The sequence below is a fragment of the Lagenorhynchus albirostris genome, chromosome 12, assembly GCF_949774975.1.
Source record: "Lagenorhynchus albirostris chromosome 12, mLagAlb1.1, whole genome shotgun sequence".
In the NCBI taxonomy this organism is placed as follows: domain Eukaryota; kingdom Metazoa; phylum Chordata; class Mammalia; order Artiodactyla; family Delphinidae; genus Lagenorhynchus; species Lagenorhynchus albirostris.
In genome coordinates, this window is record NC_083106.1 from 43,332,029 (window position 1) to 43,351,507 (window position 19,479).

Consider the following 19,479-nt stretch of genomic DNA (forward strand, 5'->3'; position numbering starts at 1 on the left):
CATAATCACGTAAGCCAATTCCCCCAAATAAACATGTCTATAGCTACCTCCTGATGTTTCTGTTTCTCTGGAGAACACTGACTAACATAGATATATTTTAAAAGATATACAGTACTTCAAATAAAAATTACTACCAAATAAATCACCAAGGTCACTTCTAGCTCATTGGTTAAAGCAACCAATACTCCATAACACAGAGGTTCATCTCAGCGAATTAAGTTTCTGATTGAGTTCCAGTTGTTTTAAATTACTCTCTAACCTATTACTGGCCTCATCTTCCAAATTTCAGCAAAAAAAAAAAAAAATCCTCCATTTACCTTGAAATCAGTATCACATTTTGAGAAAGTGTTTTTGCTTCAGCCTTTAAATACCAATCCAAAAAATTATCATAGCAAATATGTTAGTTTATGGTGTTTTCTTCTTTTGAGTGAATACTAAACTCTGTATTTGATCATATAAAGTTAAATTATTTCATCATTTTATGAGAGGGTTTTCTTTAATGTTGTTTGAAAAATATTTTAAATTAAAAGTGCAAATGTTATTCTAATGTCACCACCCCTCTTTAAAATCGCAGGAAGCAAGGAGTTAAAAAACACTTTTCCTTTTCTCATCCCCATTTCCCTGGAGACCACTACTGTTGGCAGCTGGGTACACATCCTTTCCAAATATTTTCCATGTTTATATAGATATATGGGTATCAACTTATATTATTTATTAAAATACAATTATGATATATTTATCTACAATGTTTTTTGTATCTTTCTAATTTAACATGGATACTTTTTGAAGTCACTGCTTTGGATCCATTTTATTCCTTTAAAGGTTATGTAATATTCAATTATTTGAACATGCCATAATTTATCCAACTTTTCTTCTACTGCCTTTTAGTTTGTTTCCATTTTTGTGTGGAGGGGGGCTGATGCAATGGATTGAATGTTTGTGTCCCCCAAAATTCATATGTTTAAATCCTAACCCCTAAAGTGATGGTGTTAGGAGGTGGGGCTTCTGGAAAGTAATTAGGACATGAAGGTGGAGCTCTCATGAATGGTCTTAGTGCCCTTATAAAAGGGACTCCAGAGAGCTCTTGCCTTCTTTCCATCATATGAGGATACAGTGAGAAGTCGGCAGTCTGCAAATGGGAAGAGGGCTCTCACCAAGCTCAACCATGCTAGCGCCCTGATCTCAGACTTTCAGCCCCTAGCACTATAAGAAATAAATTTCTGTTGTTTACACGCCACCTAGCCTATAGTACTTTGTTATAGCAGCCTAAATGATTAAGACATCTGGTCTATCCCTACTTTAGTAAGGATATATGATTAGGACTTCCTTTAATTCCACTTCTTAGAAACTTTCTTCCTTCAACCCAACATCTCCCTGAATCAATCACATAGTCTTTCTCCTTTTCTGAACTGCCAATTATGAAAGAACTGGCCTCGCATGCTAGCTATATTTCTTCATTTCTCATTCACTCCTCAACTCTGTAACCATCCTGCCCCTCCACTCTTCTCAAACTGTCCTCCCTAAAGACACCCATGCCCACACGGTTGCCCAGTTCAGGAACTTTTCTTCCCAGTCTTCATCTCACTCAACATGGCTGCATCCTCTTAACCCTGGTTTCCTGAAGTCCATTTCTCCCTTGGCTTCTGGGACAACACTCTCTTCTGGTTCTTCTCCTACCTCTAATAGCTATTTCTCAATTTTTCTCTGCTTGTTCCACCTCACCTGTCTCTCTCATGTTGGTGTTTCAGAGTTCTATTCTTGGCTCTCCTTTCCTCTCCTTCTACATGTCTTTCTGGTGTTCTCATCCTCTTTGATAGTTTCAACTATCACCCATACACTGAGGTCCCAATCTACCTGTAGAATACACTCTTCTCCTGACCTACAAATGCCCGAATTTATCTTCCCATATCTCCAAAGGGCCACCTCAGATTGACAACAAAATTCTCCTTGTCTATAGCTGAACTCATGATTTCTCCCCTCTCGTCAAAACCTGACCCTCTGCCTATATTTCATGACTTACATTTCCACCCAGCCCTGTGGTCCAAACTAAAACAAATCAATCTTCCTCAACTCCTTGCCCACCTTCATATCTAGTTTTTTAATCAGTTCTTTTATTATTTCTCTGAAGTCATCTGTTCTGTTACTACCACATTTCTAAAGATATATTCATTAATCCTTGTCTGAATCATTTCAACATTTCACAACTGATCTCCCAGCCTTTAACCATACAAGCTTCAAGCCGTTTTCTTGGCAATTAAGTTATTATCTGATATAATGTATGTTAGTCCCCTGTTTAAAGACCTCCAATATCCTCTAATATTCACAGGGTTTTAAAATGCATATATACACTATATGCATATAATAATGTATATTATACACACAAGTATATAAGAGACTGTTAGTCATTAGACTCCATTTTATTGAATCATCACCCCCACCCCCAACTAATTGCCCTCTCTTTCAGCCATTCCCCAAGCTGTCTGAGCTCCTACTTGAGTCCCAGGTCTTTGCTCAGGGTATTTCTTCAGCCTGAAATTCTCTCTCTCCCTCTTCTTGTTATAATCCTATTTTTCTATTAGGACTCATCTCAAAACTGTCTCCTCTGTGAATTCTTACACAGCTCTCTTGTCAATTACAGGAACATAAACTTCCTGTTCTGTGAATCCACAGCCCTTGGCTCACACCACTCTTGCTGCATTTATCATCTGGTATTATAATTATCTACTTCTCTATCTTCTCCACAATGGCATAAATTCCTAATGAACAAAGTTCACGTCCTTCAGATCTTTGAATCCTATCACACAGTTCGGTGTCCTGCATATAGTAAACACCAACAAATATGTTTTGAGTTTACAGTTTAGAAAGACCAAATAGAGTGGTCAGGTCTCCAATCTATGCATCCAATCTACTGTGCTCCAAAAGACAATGCAGACCAGAATGGTGACTAGAAAATTTAGCAAATTTAGATTGGGTGCTCTGTTTACTTTTTTGTATTAGTAACACAGTTCTAGGATCAGCATTTCATCAGCAATTCCACTGGGGATAAACCCAGAACACTTTCTCTCTTTGGGAGAGAAGAAAGCAGTTAAGATGATCCTGTTTGGTTTTTACAATCAGGGAAATGTTTCCAATAATGAGAGACTATATATGGGCAGATGAAATGCTAAGTGGGAAGGATGCAGATTACCACTCTTTTCTCAGGGTAAGTTAGAATTATTTTCAAACTGGACTTCATGCATTTCCTGATAACAAACCTTTACTTTCAAAATTTCCCCCTGAGTATAGTACAGTGAAAACTAATGAAATATTTACAGGCAGAGCTCTTTTTACCCTTGAGTTCATTTATTGCAAATGAACTCTTTGAACCCCACGTCTAAGAATCTGGAAATGCTGTTAAGTTACAAATATCAGCAGTAGCAGGCGGTACTGTTTCTTAAATCTGTCCCACATTTAATAAATGCTTCCACTGAGGGCACTTGTCTCCTAAAAGCCGTATGTTCTGTTTAAATTAATACATTACGGTTGCCATGGTTGTTAAACCTGGATTTCAGTCTGTAATCATTCAATCAATGCACTCAACACTGTAGGATGATACTCTGGGTGGTGGGCACTGAAAATATAAACCCTGGAAAAAGCAGTTATCAGGAAAGAGCCAATAGTCCTTCAGTTCCCTGGTTACCGTCAAAGATTTAAAAAAATCAGAAAAGCAACATGGCATAGCGGAAAGAGCTTGGAAGTCAGCCAAACTGGGTTTATATCCACACTACATTACTTACTAGCTATATAACTTTAGGCAAGTCACTTGATGTCTCTGAGATTTCCTGATCTTTCCAATAAGGTGAATTCTACCTATGTCATACAGGAAGATGAGATAATTTCTATTAATGATCAAATGAATGAATGATGGTCTCCTTCCAAATCAACCATTCACATTTTTAAGACAGATGTGCACAGCATGGATTGCTTACAAACTCAAGGAAGTTGTAATATAGTCTTAGAGCCAAAGAATTCACAAGGCAGAGTTCTCAGGTAACAGATGAAGTGTTATTAAAGAAAACCAAAGTATCAAGTTAGACACTATAATACGAACTTTTCATATTGAATTAATTTTTATGTGCAAAGTATAAATGACCTTGATGAAACTTGCTTTAAAACAAGAGGGCTGTTTTTCATCATGACAGTCTGGTTGTTCCAATAAGGTTCTTTGACCGTGGGACTGTACTTTAAAAAATTACTGATATTTTTGTAACTTATATATGAGCTCTGGAGTTTTAATTAACAGCCACAGCACAAATCCATGGGAACAATGTTTAAAGAGTTTATCTAGAAAAGGCAAAGAAATATTTTCCCTTGTATGAAATTTCTTAACCTTAGGAGTTTGAGATGCTTTCAAATATAAAAATCATGTTTATTCAATGGGCTTTACTGTCAATTTTCGGTATTGTACCAAACAAATCCCTAAGATTCATAGTAAAAATTTTTAAATCTACATAACTATTTCCATTAATTATTTTTTTCATTTTATTAAAATTTTTTTCATCTTACTAAAAATACAGTAGGAGTTCATTCACCAAGAACACATTTTACGGGTTATTTAAATGACTAATGTAATTACACAAATTTTTCAACTAACTCTTTCTGAATTTGATTCATTTAGCTTCAGTCCTTTCTCTGAAGGGTAATGGCTCACTTTGGTAAATTATTTTAAATCTGTAAGGTTTATAGTGAAGGATGTGGGTTGCATAATATTTGGATGATCTTTTTGATATTAAGTGAGCCAGTAGAGAAGTATTTCCAGTGAGAATACTTACTCCCAATATAAACACACACAATTTTTGCTAAAAAAGTTAACTGAAAGCATGAATTTTAATAAATATTTTTTTTCTAAGAACTTTATGAAGCATAAGCCTCTCTCTGTGGTATGGTATTTTAATTCTAGCAAGTCTTTTTTCTACCACCTGACGGTGCTGTATGTCTAGTACAGCATTGTCCAATATAACTTTCTGCCACAATGAAATGTTACACACTGTCCAGTACAGTAGCCACTAGCCAGATGTTGCTACTGAGAACCTGAAATGTGGTGTGACTGATTAAATGAATTTTTAATTTTAATTAATTTAAATTTAAATAGCTACATGTGGCTACTGACCATTATATTGGATAGTGCAGGTCTAGAATATATGTTGAAATAACTGGAGTAGTGGACAAGTATGCTTACTATGTCCTAATGCCCCATCTCCTTTTCAAGCCCCTCAGCTCTTACCCATAGCAGGATACAAGTCAAGTGTGGTTTCTTCCATGAAGCTTTCACTGACTACTTTAATCCACATGGATGTCTTTCTCCTCTGAACTCCTAAACACTTATCTGTTTTATAATGGAATTTAGTACCCAGTTATTATACCATGGACAATAGTTTAATGTATGTAAGTTTTAGCATAAAAACAATACAAATAATAGTACCAGCTTCTATTCATTGAAAGCTTATAATGTTAAATATTTTACAGTATCTTATTTCATCTTTTTAATAGGCCTCTAAAGCATGTATTATAATCTCTATTTTATCTATGAGGAGGCTGTGACTCAGAAAGATGAAGTTACTTGTCCAGGTCAAACAGCCAGTTAGTGGCAGAGCTGGAACTTGAAACTGGGTCCATGACTTCTGTAATACAGGGTAGGGGCCTTGTCAGAGTAGGCAGGGTCATATGAGATACTTTGGCCTGATTTGATTATGGGAAGCCATTATAACAAACCTAAGCCTGTGTGAGAAAACTAACTTGTAACGATTACAGCTTAGAGGGAATAAAAGATTATGATTCAATCTCAATTACAAGAGTATTTCATTTATAGTGAGAGACATTCCAAAGTTCTTCCATCATAGACTAGATATACCACTTTCTTAGAGACGAGTTGCTCCCTCTAGTGAAAAGCGATGGGAATACCGTACCCCCAAGTATTCAAAGGAGAAAATCTCTGTAGAAGCGATACCTTCCTAAGGGGTCTCTTGGAAATTTGTGGAGGTGAGTTTTAGATATTACAAAGAATGGAGGTTGTTATTGGCTTTCATTAGGTGGGCCAGGGATGCTAGATATCACGCAGGAAGTCCTCATCAACAAGACACTGGTCTATTTCTGGGAGGGAAACCCATTTATATTTATCTATCTGAGCCTGGAATTTAACATAATTTTACATATAAAAACAAAATATGTTTGCACTGTTTTACTATACAATGAATTTTCCAGGAAGGAAACTATGGCATTTCATCTGACAAAACACTGTCAGTTGTAAAACATAATATTACTTAAATATCACCAAGAATGAGAGGAAGACAGAGAAAAGGGAAGAAAAACATTGCCAATTAAACTATGACACAATGCATTCTTATACATAATTTTATCTCTATTTAAAGGGCTCCTTTAGACATATTTAGACACAAGTCAGACACACCTGGACACATATAAAAGAAAAAAGAAGCAAAATAAATTAAGGTATTTCTAAAACTTCTTTATATTCAGAAAATTTTTGACTCAGAGTTGTCAACATCCATGTTTTTCAAAACAAAATTATTCTCTTGCTATCGAGTATTTTGATGATGCTGTATTTCTTAAAACAGTGCTCAGCTCGTGTCCAGGTTTTCTTCAAAGCCACTGACACCAATTTCGTATGTTTTGATTTTGGCACTTTTTGAGCCTTCCAAAGATATTGATGGAAAGTTTTCAGAGGAGAAAGACATCCATGTGGATTAAAGTAGTCAGTGAAAGCTTCATGGAAGAAACGACACTTGACTTGTATCCTGCTATGGGTAAGAGCTGAGGGGCTTGAGAAGGAGATGCGGCATTAGGACATAGTAACAACTAGCGGTTATAACCATTCTTCACATGGTCTTCAAAGAGTCTGTCTGGAAATGAAATCGGTAACAGTAACCCGGTTTGCATATGTTCAGGCAATGACAGTAACAATGATCATTACTGACACCTGGCTGACAGTGCTTATAAAACACACCCTGCTTTCAGAGACGTGAAAACGTATTTCTTACAATGGAAGAACTACAGAGCTGGGCAAGTGAGGGGAACTTTTCCAGAACTTAACCAAGATTTAGTCACCATTTCAGAAAATCTCATCACCAAAAATAATGCTACTGATGATATCTGAGCCACCAGGAAAACCTACCTGTATCAGTCTCCATCCATGGTGATTAGAGCAACAGGTGTAACTTTCTAACTACTTTGTCATTTCTTATAGCTTAGGCATGTTAATGCCTTTACACGTTGAAACAGATACTATTATAAATTACTTTTATTTCTCTTTTATATCAGGTCGTCATTATATTGATGTTTTTCTATTTATATGTGTAGGTGGATTACATTATCCATGAATTTCAAGGAAGTAATGACTATTAGAAAATATCTGTTATAAAAGGGTGACATTGGGTCTGATAGGGTTTAGAAAATACTGAATTTAGGTATCACGAATAACTGGTTTTCCTCTAAACAGAAATCAAATTCTTGGGCACTTACCTAACAAATATTAATATGCTTGTGGATAAGGAAATGGGAGAGGAGGCATAAAATTGCATATTAATTTAACACTAAGAGAAGACAGTTTTATGCTCTTATTTTAAGAAGTGACTTTGCATTTTGTTCAGAGAGCATGATCTCTTGAGTCAAACTACCTGGATTTAAATCATGGGTCTATCATTTTGTAGGTAATTTTGAGTGACTCAGTCTCTGCCTCATTTCCCTAGTGGGTAAAATGAAGTTCATAACAGCATTACCTCACAGGGTTCTTATGAGAACTAAATGATACAATGGGATCGTGTTTACAACAGTGACTGGTACATCAGAAGCAGTAAATATGTGAAAGCTTCATTAATTACAAGCATAAAATATATCATTCTGCAAAACAAAGATGTCTGAACTTCTGCTAAAATCATTACCATCTGAGAAATCTTTCCTGAAGAATCAATGATTCCTTGAAATATGGAGAATAATTTCATAGTTGTGTGAACATTTCCTCACAGAACCATATTAGAATATATTAGATTCCTTGGGGTAGTGGGGTTTATTGCCAACTGCCCCACAACTGCTCTGTAGTGTACAAATACATCTTAGATTCCAAAGTGCAAGAAGGTAATATATGAAACATAACCAAAATATATTCCCTCATCAAGTAAAATGTAAAGCAGTACAAACACACTGTTAGTTTTTGTAAGATCATCAAGGTTTTAATTTATTCAAATCAACAAATATCCTTAAGAATCTACCAAAATCTCAGCTCCATGCTATGTTGAGTAAATACAAAGGAAGAAGCAACTGGGCTCCTATCTCATGGGATGATGCTGGGATGCTGAGATGATGAGACTGACATGTATGAAACAACCAGGGTCACTAAGAGGAAGAGTATAATTACATCTAAATTGCATGGCACAGCTCATGAGAGTTGCAGAAGTTCAGAGAGGAGTGGTAGAGTGGTAAAGGAACTCTACCTTAGGGGTAGAGTTAGGGACAGGGAGGCAAAATGTAGCGTATGACCTTGGTTAAGGCAGTTAACCTCTCAGCATTATTGTTTCCTCTTCTATAATGTTTGACAATTTAATGCATGTAAAATGCCTAGCACGATCTAAAGCAAGAAAGGTTTGTGGTGAGGTCTTACAGAATGGGTAGTATCTGCCCAAATAGAGTGTGTTTCAGAGAGCAGGATAACCTGCCTCATATAAAAGAGACACATATCCCTTTTAAAGTTTTAGGTTAAAAAAGGAAGAACTCACAAGGAATAGCCCTACTATAATAAGTACAATCTTCTGTGGCAAATAGCAACCACATTTCTTTTCCCTGCATGGCAAAGTAACTCCTTTAGCATGTGAGACTTGGTGCAGGTTGAAATCCTAGACAGTTCCTTCTGACAAGCAGACGCTTTCTTTAAAAAAAGAAATGGCATAGAACACACATATCTGCTTTTCCTTCTAAATCCTTGCTTCTAGCTGCCCCTTCTCTTATTCAAAAGTGAGCACTTACTCCAAAGTGATCATAACCTCGGCCCTCCATCTTCTATAATAAAGAGTTATAATCACAATCACTTCTCTACTGTGATTTTCAGATAATTAAAATTAGAAGAAATTTAAGTTTGTCCTCATTCCTGATTCATTCAACCAAATAGCCCATATCATGGCCTTTTTCAAATGTACTGACAATAAGAGAAGGAAGGGTTCCCCCAAAGTGTCTCAATACTTTTGGGGGAAATTACACTCACCACAGTCCTGATTACATTTACATGCACCACCTATCACTGGAGTCTTTCCTAACATTATCAGTTAGAGTACTAATTAATTATACTTTTGGACATCATAATGGTGACCTGGACAAATAAAGTCACATCTTCTAGTACTGGTCAAAGCCTGATACTGTCTTCTGCTCAAAAACAGAAGGCATGTTAGTAATAAAAGCTTCCACTTTAGGCCAAATTAAATTATTCTAGTTCCAAGACAGAGGATGATTTCATAGTAATGAGGAAGAAGTGGGCCTTGTGGAAAATTCCATTATTCATTCTTATCTATACAAAAGTAATTTCAGCCATGCATTACAGGCTCATATCCATTTCTTGCAGACAGAAATGAAGTAAGGCTTGGAATCATTACCTTGGCTTGTTCAGAAATGAGAGAAGAATTGGAAATACAGTGCTGGTGGTTTGAGGCTTTGCTATGTAGCTCACCCAAATATGTCAGTCTTTTCAGTGTTTGTTTGTCATACAGTGTGACCACACAAATATACATTATTTGTAAAACAAAACTGTTTTCCCTGTGGTTTTTCTATGCTTTCTGAGGCTTTGATGCATATGTCCAAATTCATTCTGACTAGGATTTCGTTACTGAAGACAGTAGAGCAGTCCTCCGGTTTGCTGGTAGCTGACAGGGAGGAGAGCAGGGTGACAACCCATGTGCCCCTTACTTCTGCAAGCACCAAGCTGCAGGCAGAAGAAACCGTATTCTGTACATCTGTTCCTTTGTTTAACATTCTAATAATCTATGCAACACTGTGGAAGACAGTGTACCAGGCACTAGGTAAACAGTACTAAACAAAACCATGACCCTGTCCTGGAGTTCACAGTCTTCTCAAACATATTTTATGGTAGGTTTTGGGTTTAACTTTGCCTTTCTGTGTACATATTGCCTAAGTATATTTCTGGACTTAATAGCCAAAAAGAGACTCAAGATATGATACATCGTAGCTGTTGGGAAGGACCTCAGGGGAAGCAATGGTGAGGTTGAAGGGGATGCTGCCAGGAAAAACTTGAGCCACACACAGACACAACCAAACCTCAACCCAAGGAGTGTTCATTTCATACTGTTGTAACAAATTACGACAAACTTAACAGCTTAAAACTACACAAAGTAATTATCTTACAGTTTTGGAGGTTAGGTGAAATCAAGGTGCTGGCGCAGTTGCATTCCTTTGGAGGCTCTATGGGAAAATCTATTTCCTTCCTTTCCAGCTTCTAGAGGTTACCTTTATACCTTGGATCTTCGTTCCTTCCTCCATCTTCAAATCTGTTTTTTTCTTCTTTCTCTTTCTCACCTCTGCTCTGGTCATCACATCTCACACTTGACACTCCTGCCTCCTTCTTATCATCATAATTACACAGGATCCATCCACCCGAATAATCCAGGACAATCTTTCAATCTCCGGCTCCTTAACCAAATCAAATCTGCAAAGTCCCTCTTGCCACCTAAGATAACATACAGGGTCTGAAGGTTAGGACATGGACATCTTGGGGGAGCCATTATTCAGTCTACTATACAAGGCAAAGCAAATAGAAAAAAAAACGTTTGCCTCTTTTACACCTTGAGGCAACTAACTGAAAGTTGGCATTATGCAGTTTCTTTTCTACTTACGACCATCTTGGTTACCGTTTTAACTGGCTTTTCTTCATAAAAATGGCAGTGGGTGGCCCCTCCACCGGTATTTCTCTGAGGCCTCCTAACTCTCTAACACCAGTTTTCCTCACAAGTCAACTAAACCAGAGACACTGACATCCCTCTTAAAGTTAGCTCTATGAGCTAATTACCATGAATAGATACTTCACCAAAGCCAACCTTTCCTACCTCCTTGCAGAACTAAACTCGTTAATAGGTTAATAGTTTACGGGGCTGGAAATAGCTTTTCTATTTCCTGCAGTGAGGGGCCATGGAGCAAGATTTAGCAAATCGATCCTGACTTAATTCCTGCAGACATTACGCAGGACAAGCTCCTCTTTGATGCAGATTATAAAGGTAAGACTAGCAAGGAACAATATGCATCAGTTTCGTGGTGAAAAGTCGCTCAGTAGCTTTTTCTCCCAGTGATGTCAGAGGCCAGAAAATTTTCATTTCACTTCTACTTGAGAAAAGGGAAACAATTTGCTATTCAACTTAGTTTAAAAATAAAGAGAAGATGTTTGCTCCTGGCCATTATGGAATAAAAGGGAGTAGATTTACCTTCCTGCCTAGAAAATACCAAACACCAGAAAAACTTGTTTTCAGACGACAGCAGGCAGTGTAGTACTGGGATCCCTACAAGCTGGAGGTACTCTCCAGATGCATCGCAGGGAAGGTCCTCACTGCTTCAGCCTCTGAGTGCGAGCCACATTTATTTACGTAAGTCAAACTACCAGTCCACCCGATTAAATTCATAGGAATAAAACTAAGAAAACACGCTCGGATCGCAGGGTACCAGGTAAGCCACGCCAGGACTTGCCAATTCTCGCGTCAGGGTGAGATCTACAGCCGTGACGTCACCCTCACGGAGAGGCTCGCGAGACTAGCGAGTGGGTGGAGAGAGCGGCGAGTTTTCGCTGAGAGCGGCGGGTTTTCGCTGAGCGCGGCTTCTGCGGGGAAAAGCAGACGGTAGCCTGACGTTTGTCTGGCTGCTGCCAACATGAGCGGCCCGGATGGGGTCGAGAGGACGCCTCTCCCTGAAACCCGCAGTCTCACCGTCCCCGACCGTGCCCCCGGAGACCTGGATTCTCCCAGGTGCCTGAAGCTCCGTGAGGAAACCGAGGCGTCACAGGTGATGGCGGAGACGGGTGAGGGGAGCTTCGAAGCCGTGGCGCCCGCACCGTCCCAGCTTCCAGAGGAGCGGGGCGACCCCCGCGCTGCTCCCGCAGATCCGGTCTGTGACGGTAAGCCCCAGATCGGAGGCGGTGGGGATGGCGGTTACGTAGCGCCCGAAGCGGGGCAAGAGCAGGCCCCGCCTCCCAGTGAGAGACTGGAAACGGCGTTTGTATCCCTGGCGACGGACGGCAGCCGGGGAAATGGCTGCCGGCGGGGAGAGCCGCGGGGCCCGGGTGGGGAGAAGGCCCTAGAAACCTGTGGCGCGGAGAGGTTCGGATCTGAGCTGATGGCGGAGGCGAAGGCTGAGGAAGTGAAGACTGAAGAGGGCCCCCTCTTCTCAGTCGCAGTGGATGAGGAGGTGGCGGAGGAGGAAGGAGTGAAGGAGGGGGAGGGAGTGGAGCAGGAGATGGAGATGGAGGAGAAACCAGTAGGTGAAGAAATAGAAATGGTGGAGAATAGAGTGGTGGAGGAGGCAGGGCACCGGCCCCTGCGGATGGATCTCCGCATGAATCCTCTGGAGGCCATCCAGCTGGAGCTGGACACTGTGAATGCTCAGGCTGACCGGGCCTTTCAGCAACTAGAACATAAGTTCGGACGGATGCGTCGACACTACCTGGAGCGGAGGAACTACATCATTCAGAATATCCCGGGCTTCTGGGTCACTGCCTTTCGGAACCACCCCCAGTTGTCCCCCATGATTAGGGGCCAAGATGCAGAGATGTTAAGATACATAACCAATTTGGAGGTGAAGGAGCTCAGGCACCCTCGAACAGGCTGCAAGTTCAAGTTCTTCTTTCGAAGAAACCCCTATTTCCGAAACAAGCTGATTGTCAAGGAATATGAGGTCAGAGCCTCTGGCCGAGTGGTGTCTCTTTCCACTCCAATCATATGGCGCCGGGGCCGTGAACCCCAGTCCTTCATTCGCAGGAACCAAGAGGTCGTTTGCAATTTCTTCACCTGGTTTTCAGACCACAGCCTTCCAGAGTCTGACAGGATTGCTGAGATTATCAAAGAGGACCTGTGGCCAAATCCACTGCAATACTACCTGCTGCGTGAAGGAGTCCATAGAGCCAGACGTCGCCCAATAAGGGAGCCAGTGGAGATCCCCAGGCCCTTTGGGTTCCAGTCTGGTTAAACTTTGCCCTTGGTAGTGTTCCTGCATAAAGTCCCTTTCCGCCCCTTGCTGGACCTGTGCTTGGGCAACAGAAATGGGTATGCCTTCTACTTTTTTTTTTCCCCCTTTCTTTTTCTGACATTTCTGCAGCCTTTTTGCCTTGGACATTCAGTTCTCTCAGCCTCAAGATTGAGACCGTCATGACCACGCTCCACCACTTCCACATGTGCATTAATATCACATGCTGCATGGCCATGATTCACCCCACTCCTAAGCCAAGTTTGTGATGATGTAAATTGCACTGCCTTTATCTGCACTACTTGGACCCCGTTTGTTCCCAGGGCCTCCGGTCTGCCTCTTATACTGGGAATTCTAGATTTGTCTAGGAGCCCATTCTGCCCACTTTGCTCTGCAGTACAGGCATATGGCCTGTGGACAGTTGCGGGCCTTTAATGATATCAAGGGAGAACAGCAGTGGACCACTTGGCCTGTATGATTTATGTGACTCCATTGCTCTTCTTGTGCCTCTGGTCACCGCCTGTCGCTGTCTGCTACTGGCTGTGCCCTTGGCTGCTACCTACTGGATGAACATCTTCTAGACCATTGTCAGCCCCACTCTGGTTTCTGGTAAACAGTCTCCAGGTTTCCTGCTGGCACACAAAAGACCTTCCATTCTTCTCCCCAAAAGACCTCTCCTCTATTCCTCACCCCACCCCCCTTCCCTCCACTCCCTTCATCCAGAACCCTATTAACTGTCAGGCAAGTGGTTGAGGTGACAAGTTAGACTTGTCCTTGTGGCAGGATGGTCTAAGGCTGGTGTCCTTTCAAAGTACCAGGCTTTCTCAGCCTCAACTAGTGAATTCAGCCAAAACCTAGGTACCTCTTTGTGCCTCCTTTTCTCATCGGGAGCGTGATTAAGTGCCAGGGTGGCAGTACACTTTCTCCATTGTCTCTCTCCTGGCTCTTAAAAGAAGTGATAGCTCATAAACATCTGCAGAATCAGGTCTTTTAGTTTTAATTTGGCTCTCCGTTATTTCCAGAGACAGGTTGTCTTGTGTAATAGACTACCAGAGCTCTTACTTCCCTCTGCTTTCTTCCCTATCCTCCACCCACTTTAGCAACATCTAGAGGGTTTAAAGGGAGACAGATTTATTAGATTAAATGAAAAGCGATATCTAGGCCCTAATGGATGGAAGAACTAAAGATACTGTGATGGGTGCCCAAAGCATGGGAAACTAAACAGAAGACCACAGGCAAAAATGAGCCAGGTAAAAATTGGGCCTAAAATTAAGACTGAGAGCCTTCAAGGAAGGTTCTTTCTCTGTCAGTGGTGATGAGAGAAGTTATTTTTCTCAGGATAAACATGGGAGAATTGAAGGGGGTTGGAATGTTAAATATGTTGTCTAGAGAAGAGATCTTTAAAGAAATGCAACTCAACTTTCAGTGCTTTCTCTCGTTTTCATTTGACTGACTTTATGAGGAGGATTAATACTGTGTCTTTTTTTTCATTAGTATTTAGTAAATCTTGTTATGTTATTTCTGCTTACTGGGAAAATTGAGCTGTACAGGCTTTATTTTGCTTTCAGTTGGGAACATTTGGAACAGTCTTATTTTCCTGTATGATACAGAGACTTAAGTGAATAGCGGATTTCAACTTGTTTCTGTTAAAACCGTATCCTTAGAAATATAATTTGAATAACTAGTTCTTGTCATATTATTAAGACTTTGGAAATTGTTGTCTTCGTGGAAAAATAACATACTAAAAATGTGTGGCTTGATTGTCTTGATAATTTCCCAGTTAACAACTTAGTAATTGATGTGTCTCTTTTCCTAAATAGCATAAATACTTGTGAGGTTGCTCTGTCTCATTGAAAGTATACCATTGATACATTTGTCTTTCCTTATATGCATGATGGTAAAATAAAAGCATGTTACTCTGCTAGATTTCTTATTTCTCACCCTGCACATAAACACACATGAAGAAATTGTTCTAGGTGATGGCAGGTTATGGAAAGTTCTTAAATGGATACAATAGGCATTATCCCAAAAGTAAGAAAATGAGGAACACTACTGTACTTTCAGTAGGGAGGTTTGTTGTTTCTGTTGTTTTACTTTAAAATGGTAACAATTTCAACTTCTTACTCATGATTGCATTCTTTTCCATACAGCTTGTGTAACACTATCCCCCCTTCACTTCCTTAAAGCTTCCATTTCTGTCTCTATAAATGCTATTCTCAGGTCATTCAGGCTCTCTTTATTCATTTGTGCATTTAGTAAGCAAACATTCATAGAGTTCTTATCATGAGTGATACACTCTTCTATCCTTATACTTTCTCAACTGTAGAAACTTGTTTACTTCAAACCTCACCACCTTCTGTGGCAAATCCTTTAAGGCCTGTCATAGATAACTCTTTTGCCTTATAGTTTTTCTGTTTTTCTTAGGGAAGATGAAATATTTCTTTTTGTACTTAGTGTACTTTGTAGGGACCTCTGTTCTAGAAAATAACATGTAATAATTCATTATAGTGAATTCCACAAATATTAAGGCATTTTGTCAGGCCCTGGGAAGATAACAAGACCATTCCCTTTGTTGTTAAAGAATTGGGGAGGGCTTCCCTGGTGGCGCAGTGGTTGAGAGTCCGCCTGCCGACTCAGGGGACACGGGTTCGTGTCCCGGTCTGGGAGGATCCCACGTGCCGCGGAGCGGCTGGGACGGTGAGCCATGGCCGCTGAGCCTGCGCGTCCGGAGCCTGTGCTCCGCAACGTGAGAGACCACAAGGGTGAGAGGCCCGTGTACCGCAAAAAAAAAAAAAAAAGAATTGGGGAAAGACTGATGTCCAAATAATTGACACAGTGATACAGTAAAATAAAGAGATATACTTTCACATGTTTTTCACTCTTTCCCTTTCTTTCTAATTTGAAAGCTTTGTGAAAGCAGAGGTAGGGTGTCTGTTACCCTCATTGCTGCATCTAGCATAATGTTTTGCCCGTACTTGTCACCAGATAAATATTTATTGAATGACAAAATGAATAACTCAAATGGAAAAAAGGAACAAAATAACTTAGTACCCAGAAAAGACTTTTGATGAGGTAATGGAAAGAAGAAAACAGTTTTCAAGGCATTTGTAAAAGTGATTGTCAACAAATTTGCAAAGCCTTTCTTAAATAAATTTCTTGTTTAATAATTAGAAAAGGTTTAAACACTATAACTAACTTTTCACTTGCTATTTTAACAGGGCATTAATTTTGGATCAACTTTTATGTGCTTTGTTTTTGTACATTATAAGGTGACGATCACACTGGAGATAGAAAGGGGGTTAGACTCTATAGACATGTTCTGTCTAATACAGTAGCCACTTGTCACCAATGGCTATTGAGCACTTGAAATGTGGTTAGTCCAGATTGAGATCTGCTAAAGTATAAAATACATACTTGATTTCAAAGACTTAGTGTGGAAAAACAGAATGTAAAATGTCTGAATTTTTATATCGATTGCATATTGAAATATTTTTGATATATTGGGTTAAATAAATATTAATAAAATTAATTTCCCCTACTTACCCATTTTTAAAAAGTGGCTGCTGGTAAATTTTATATAGGACAGTGTGGTTCTAGACTTCTTGATGAATATGTCAAAGTATATAAAATATCTGTAAAAGTTTAACATGTTAATCTTTTCTCCCCATAAAATTTTTTGTGACTTTAGGGCAAGGTTTATCTAGCTAAAATTCAAGATGCGTAAAGTATAGCTAGAAGCCAATGGGTAAAAGGTAAAATGATATGTCTTTAATCAATTTGTTTTTGAGTACCTAAAATATACTCAGTACTTCATAAAACGTATTGCGTAAATTAATTTGGGGTATAAGTAGGGTAGATATGGGTGCCAAATTTGCACTTGTAACTGATAGTTACATTGGTTATTTAAGGTAGTCTCGGGCTTCCCTGGTGGCGCAGTGGATAAGAATCCGCCTGTCAATGCAGGGGACACGGGTTTGAACCCTGGTCCGGGAAGATCCCACATGCCACGGAGCAACTAAGCCCGTGTGCCGCAACTACTGAGCCTGTGCTCTAGAGCCCGTGAGCCACAACTACTGAAGCCCGTGCGCTTAGAGCCCGTGCTCCGCAACAAGAGAAGCCACCGCAATGAGAAGCCGGCGCACCACAACGAAGAGTAGCCCCCGCTCGCCACAACTAGAGAAAGCCCGGGCGCAGCAAGGAAGACGCAACTCAGCCAAAAATAAATAAATAAATAAATAGTCTCTAACAACGTTTATGACCTACAGCTTCATATTTTTCTAGAATAAAATGGTCTGTATTTTTTGGTTTACAGATGTACATGAAGCTCAGAAAATAATTTCAGTCAGTAAACACACCATTTTGTGTATGTTATGTGGGCTCCAAATTTTAACAATTGGCCAGCAACAGAAAGAAAATATCCCAAGCTAGCTTTGGACCAAGTCAATTCAATGCTCACCACTTGAAGAAGTATATTTTATTTTTTAATATTTATATTTTTATGTTCTCTGTACCTTCCTGAAAAGCGTATTTTATTTTTGAAAATTAGTGTCGTCTAAAGTGTAGTGAAAATTACAATTTGAAGCAATTACTATTTTGTATTGGATACTATATTAAGGATTATATGGGATAGTAAAGTAAAGGTTGTCCTTGCCCTTGAGGAACTATCTCATTAAGGGGGTGCCATTCTTTGGATGTTTCCTCTTCAGCAAATTCACATCCTCAAACTAGTTATGTGCATAAGAAAACTCGGGGGCTTAATGTGGCCAGGAGGAGGTGTCAGAGATGATCAGGACCATAACCTCAGGGCCATCTTCCTCTCCCTCAATGTTAGTATATAATTGAAGTCCTAGATTGTATAGAAGTGACAGATAACAATCTTTATCCATTCATCAGAATGGGAGGTGTTTCACAGCTCCATCTCCATGTTTGCTTGAAGTGAATTGTTTGAGCTCTGTAGGGTCACCTTGATCTATTTCCTCTGACTTCAGAGGTTCTCGAAACCTACAGAAGAATTTCCATGGGGCTACCTTAGGAAAACAATGTCCACTTGGCTTCACTTTTTCAGGATTTGCATTTAATATAATTTCCCTGAGAACAGGCCAGGAAGAAATGGTTCTATGTAAAAGGTCAGTTAGGTAAATTGCTAATTTTTATAAATAACCAAATGTCTTATTAGCAACTTGAAGAGACAGGGAAGACAGGCTGGTTTTAAATTGGGATTAACTCAGTTTTACAGTCTACCACCTAGTGCATTAGCCAAAGTAAATACCTTCCCTGAGCCTCGGTTTCCTTGTCCGTAAAGCAGGGATGATAATATCTTTATTATAAGCTAATATTCTCCCAGGATATATTTGGAGAATAGATTATATGGTTATAGAGAGGATAGTAACAGCAACCAATTGGGAGCTTACTATGTTCCAAGCACTGTGCTAAAAGATTCCAAGTATTAACATAGTTAATAAAGGTTAGAGTGTGAAAATGCCAAGCACAATGCCTGGCATATAATATAACTAAAAAATACTAATTTTCATTTACCTGCCTCTCATTTTAATTTCTTATTTAGTTCATATCCAGACAAGCAGTCATCTAGCTTAGTATTTATCAAACCTGACTGCCCATTATAAATAGCTGGGGAGCTTTGAAAAAATCCTGATGCTTAGGCATTCCCTGAAACCAATTAAATTAGATCTCAAGGTGCAGACAGGTTTTAGAATCATGGATAACCTTTCCTTGGACTCCTGAAGTGAGGGAATGCTCACTCGTTTTCAGTTTTGTTAAATTTACTCAGAAATCCACTGCCTTACAACATCTAGCTATTGCAAAGGGCCTGGCATATAGTACCCGCACAGCACATTTGCTCCATTATTTTGACCCCTGTAGTCTTGCAGAATGGAATTAGCCTGATTCCACCAAAGAGTTCTAAGTACTTGAAGATCTTCATTACATCCTTGTCAATGTCCCCTCACCAACCTGGCTATATATCAGTTCCTTCAATGTTCCTCCTCTGTTTTGTATGCTAATTAAACAAGATTTATTATGCCAGTGCTCTTACTAAACTCAGTGCCCAGAACTGAACAAAATAACATCCAAATAACAAAACAGAATGAGATTTTTTTTTCTGCCTTTATTATGAATAGTATATTTCTTTAAATGGATCCTGGGAGAGCATTAGCTTTTGGGGCAGCAATATTACCCTTTTACTAAACCCTTAAGTTTTAAAGTATTCACATGCTGCTGAGTTTGGCTTCACCATCTTACTGCATT

At 39.5% G+C, this 19,479-nt stretch overlaps 1 protein-coding gene and 1 long non-coding RNA gene across 4 annotated transcripts in view; one reads left to right on the forward strand and one right to left on the reverse strand.

Annotated features, from left to right (window-relative positions):
• Positions 1-11,535, reverse strand: part of LOC132530878 (uncharacterized) — a 30,892-nt gene extending 19,357 nt beyond the window's left edge. The window contains exons 1-2 of the long non-coding RNA XR_009543939.1: positions 11,469-11,535; positions 10,399-10,720 (exon numbers count right to left, since the gene is read on the reverse strand). This is a non-coding gene — a long non-coding RNA (uncharacterized LOC132530878). The remainder of the gene's footprint in view (positions 1-10,398; positions 10,721-11,468) is intronic.
• A 283-nt stretch (positions 11,536-11,818) lies between these two features.
• On the forward strand, positions 11,819-17,254 carry TSPYL1 (TSPY like 1). 3 transcript variants are annotated; one of them, XR_009543932.1, is made up of 2 exons: positions 11,819-13,295; positions 17,124-17,254. XR_009543932.1 is itself a non-coding variant. In XM_060168367.1 (1 exon), exon 1 carries the CDS (start codon positions 11,908-11,910, stop codon positions 13,216-13,218), a length of 1,311 nt encoding a protein of 436 aa, XP_060024350.1. In that variant the 5' UTR covers positions 11,819-11,907; the 3' UTR covers positions 13,219-16,082. The 3 variants fall into 3 exon arrangements, 1 of the variants encoding a protein (XP_060024350.1); XR_009543933.1 differs by having other exon boundaries at positions 17,128-17,145; XM_060168367.1 differs by lacking the exon at positions 17,124-17,254 and having other exon boundaries at positions 11,819-16,082.
• The last annotated feature ends 2,225 nt before the right edge of the window (positions 17,255-19,479 follow it).

Coding starts and splice junctions, on each gene's coding strand:
- TSPYL1 (XM_060168367.1), top strand. CDS start 11,908: ATGAGCGGCCCGGATGGGGTCGAGAGGACGCCTCTCCCTGAAACCCGC.